Raw genomic sequence first — 4,545 nt, forward strand, 5'->3', positions numbered from 1 at the left:
GAGAGGCAATAAAGTTGGATACCCCACTGTCCCCAATCAATGACATCGCTCTGCTCTGTACAGGGTCCAGCAGCTCCAGGGATGATTTTGAAGCTCCAGCCCTTGATGTTGTGAGTTGTACACCATTTTCGGCCTTATGAAAGTGGTGTAGATGTTAAGAAGATCAGAGGGAGTGAAGTAATTCTTACAAGGTTCAAGGAAGCCTAAACATTTAAATGCTTCTTTCGACACTTCAAATACATGTCTAGCCCAAAGGACATCACTTTGTATTTTCATGCCCAGAACTTGAAGAGCTTCTGATTGCTCAACATCTACACCGTTCATAGACAAAGATGGGAAAAGAACTCGACAAATGCATGGACATGGTGGAGGGTATATAAGATTCGACCTGGCCGAACTTAGCACGCTTTTACTTGTTAATAATCAAAAATATTTTACCATGCTGCAGATTTGGGTTTTATTTTATGCAAGAAAACTCCAGATGAATCATTTATAAATTATATTTCGAATGTTAAGTCATTTACCAACAAAATTTCATAATTTCTCTAAACTCCATTTAGAGTGGTATAATTATTTTAGTATTTATCCAAACACAACTCCAAGAAAAACATCAACAAACTAAGCCCACAACCGATGATGACGATCAACCAAATCCATAATAAATCCCTTGCCTGCAAAGCCCGTACCTCTTGACTTGGATTTTGATCATGTATGGGGATCTTTTTAAGCCTCATCAGGTCCAAAAATGTGCTGGCTTGCCATGCTTCTTTCAGGCCCACTTCATGAACGCGATAGATAAGATAATCCAAGGGTTCCTTGTGAGGCGAGTTCTCTTGCAAATCCACACTAAAAGGCGCTAAACCGGGAAAAACCTCTAATCCTTTCATTCGGCAAAAAGAGTTTTGCGGATCGAATTGCTGGCGCCGGACGAAAAGGTCCCATGTTGCCGTGGACACCAGATATCCAAAAGAGTGATTGAATTTATTTTTATGTTCCAGCACAAAGCTGGAATTTGTCGATATTAAAAGTGATGAACCAAAAAGTTCCCTGATATAGCCAAACTTTCGGGTATCCATTTCATCCATGAGAACTTTAACTGCGGAGCGATGCAAATCTTCGAACGTATCAATGGCCTTGTGAGTCGGGGGGCTGATGAAAAGGGTATTGATATGGGCCCCAAACTGTGTGGCTAAATTGAGGCCGGTGAAGGACACCAAAATGTAGACCAGCTTTAGAGTTTTACGTGGTGAGTGTCGTCCCTTGAAAGCTAGACCCAGCACTCCAGGCATGATTTTGTCATTGAGCATAAAATTAAGGCCCATTGCAATGCCTTGGAAATAGTAATCAATAAGCGAGTGAGCCACCGAAAACAGCAGAACATTTATCGCCACACAGCCAAAGAAATATCCATTAAGCAATAGAGCAAAAATTTCTTCCACCGTCAGGGCACCAGCACATGGAACGATTACCTCAATTGCGGTCAGTTCAAAATAGGCCGATTGCTGCAAGATCATATTTTGGTCCAAAACTAAATCCAAGGCCATGGGTATATCGAGTAGAGAGGCGTTGGCCATCTGATTGACTACCCGATAATGTATAGCCTTGCCCACACTCAAGGGTTCGTACATTTGCAGAGAAGCATTGAATTTTTCCGCATAAAGCATTACCAGACGTGTTATGAAGCCATTCATTTTTAAGCTACCATCATCTGCTTCATACACCAAGGATTGGGGAGAATCTTGTGGCATAAAGGTAACCAGAGTAGCATTATGCATATTAAGCCAATATGTAGGAAAATATTCTTTACGGCTGGCATTCACCAACTCAAGTGTCCAATGATATTCCGGATAGGGTCTGAGAGTGTAAAAGGTGTGCTCTAAGGCCCTCGGAGAGTATAGGAAGCTTAGCAAGACTCTGGTCATTTTAAGTCTTTTGCATGCTTCGCTACAAGCCTTTCGGAATTTCTCCTCGCTATGTATATCCAAGGCCACAATTAGGATTCTGGTTTGTCGATGAGCATCTAAAATTTGAGCCACCATTTCCAGCATCTGCAAATTCAAATGACCATAGTTCAAAAGTACCGTCAACATTTCGGTGTTGAAGTATTCTCGGTATATAAAATCCTGACCCTTCTCGTTGACTATGACTTTTGGCTTGGCAAACCGATAGAATACCTCAAGTCTTAAGTCATCTGTGTCCGCGGTTGAGGCTGCTACCAACATGGAGACTATGTTTTGCTCCTTATCGATTTCCTGTAACATGGCCTGATAGCCACCAAGGTCATTATCGATTGCCTTAATACCCGCTTGAACTATGCCGATGGCAAAGAACACAGTAAACACTCCAGTTAGCCGATACATTCTAACTGAACTGATTTGCCAATTGATTTCGGCAAGGCACTGATGGAAAATAATAATTTTTAGGCTTTAATTAATCACCATGAATGGGCAAATTTGGTTATAGTAAGACAATAATAATTTTGGGTTAAACCTTGTCTGGGTGCTAATAAATTGGCACCCAGTTGTAACCACCACCACCAACGCACTGTGATATGGAAACAAAAATTTATGAAAGTAATCCGGCACCTTTTAAGTGGTTAAAGGTTTTTCCAAAACTTCTTTTTATGAGTGAATGTCAAGGTGGTTTAATATTTCTGCGTTTTGGGTTTCAAGTGGGCGGCGAAAGTTGGTGAGGTGTTGTGGTAGCCCTAAAAGAATTTTCCTATAGTCAAAGTGGCAAACTTTACAGGCCCACCAAGGGACCACAGGCCTTCTGTCAACGCGCCATCCTAAAGACGCGAGTGTGAGCATATTTAGATGATCTGATACAAGTTAAAGCGTGCTAAGCGAATTGAGAATGAAGTCCGGAAATTCTACCAAAGCATTAAACATCAAACCGATGGCTTTGGCGCAGGCACTTCCTTCTGCAGAGACAAAGAAGGAAATCTGGTAACTGACACAGATATCATGCTGGGGATATGGAAAGAACTTTCTACCCAACTGCTAGTGTACGGCGAAAAGGGATACCTCAGAATCAATCCCCAATAATGGTATAGAATGTTTACCTCCTAGTCAGAATAAGGTCCAAGTAGCAGTGACTCGAATGAAGAACAACAAAGCAGCTAGAGCCGACGGGTTACCCGCTGAACTGTTTAAGACCAGAGACGACACCCTGATAAGGCATTTGCATCAGCTTGTCTGCGCAATCTGGCTAGAAGAATGCATACCCGATGATAAGAACCTCTGAATACCATGTCCCGCACACAAGAAAGGAGACCAGACAGAATGTGCCAACTACAGAGAAATAAGTCTTCTCCCCCTCGCATACAAGATACTCTCGAGCGTGCTGTGTGAAAGATAACAAGTAAAAGGTTGATAGGTTCGGACTCGAATTCTGCTACAAATTAAAAAAAAAAAACAAGTAAAAAGGCGTTAAGTTCGGCCGGGCCGAACTTTGGATACCCACCACCTCGGGTATATATGTAAACCACCTTTCATCAAAAATCGGTGAAAATTTCATACCTTATACTCATATACCTCATACCGATCTGAATAATATACGACACGGATGTTGAAAAGCCGAACATAAGTCACTGTGTCAAATTTCAGTGAAATCGGACAATACATGCCTCTTTTATGGGCCCTAAACCTTAAATCCAGAGATCGGTCTATATGGCAGCTATATTCAAATCTGGACCGATCTGGGCAAAATTTAAGAAGGACGTCGAAGAACCTAACCAAACTCACTGTCTCAAATTTCAGCGACATCGGACAATAAATGCGTCTTTTATGGCCCCAAAACCTAAAACTTAGATATCGGTCTATATGCCAGCTATATCCAAATCTGGACCGATCTGTGCGATATTACAAAAGTATGTCAAGGGGCTTAACTTAACTCACTGTTCCAAATTTCAGGGACATCGGGCAATAAATGAGCATTTTATGGGCCCAAAACCATAAATCAAGAAATCGGTCTATATGGCAGCTATATCCAAATTTGAACCGATCTGGACCAAATTGAAGAAATATTTCAAGGGGCTTAACACATCTCACTGTCCCAAATTTCAGCAAAATCGGATAATGAATGTGGCTATTATGGACCTTACACCATAAATCGGAGGATCGATCTATATGGCAGCTATATCCAAATCTGGTCCGATCTGAGCCAAATTAACGAAGGATGTCGACGGGCCTTACACAATTCACTGCCCCGAATTTCATCAAAATCGGATAATAAATGTGGCTTTTGTGGGCCTAAGACCCTAAATCGGAGGATCGGTCTATATGGCAGCTATATCATAATCTGAACCGATCTGGACGAAATTAAAGAAACATGTCAAAGGGCCTAAGACAACTCACTGTCCTAAATTTCAGCGAAATCGGACCATAAATGTGGCTTTTATGGGCCTTAGACCCTAAATCGGAGGATCGGTCTATATGGCAGCTGTATCCAAATCTGGACCGATCTGAGCCAAATTAAAGAAACATGTCAAAGGGCCTAAGACAACTCACTGTCCCAAATTTCAGCGAAATCGGACCATAAATG

General features: G+C 41.7%; 1 protein-coding gene across 1 annotated transcript; it reads right to left on the bottom strand.

Annotated features, from left to right (window-relative positions):
- Positions 1-575: 575 nt before the first annotated feature.
- Positions 576-2,360, bottom strand: LOC106093568 (uncharacterized). The gene has a single exon (XM_013260636.2). It carries the CDS (start codon positions 2,358-2,360, stop codon positions 576-578), a length of 1,785 nt encoding a protein of 594 aa, XP_013116090.2.
- Positions 2,361-4,545: the final 2,185 nt, after the last annotated feature.

This window comes from Stomoxys calcitrans, chromosome 3 (genome assembly GCF_963082655.1).
Source record: "Stomoxys calcitrans chromosome 3, idStoCalc2.1, whole genome shotgun sequence".
In the NCBI taxonomy this organism is placed as follows: domain Eukaryota; kingdom Metazoa; phylum Arthropoda; class Insecta; order Diptera; family Muscidae; genus Stomoxys; species Stomoxys calcitrans.

Bases quoted from the DNA above. Each gene is read 5' to 3' on its own strand.
- LOC106093568 (XM_013260636.2), bottom strand. From the start codon at position 2,360: ATGTATCGGCTAACTGGAGTGTTTACTGTGTTCTTTGCCATCGGCATA.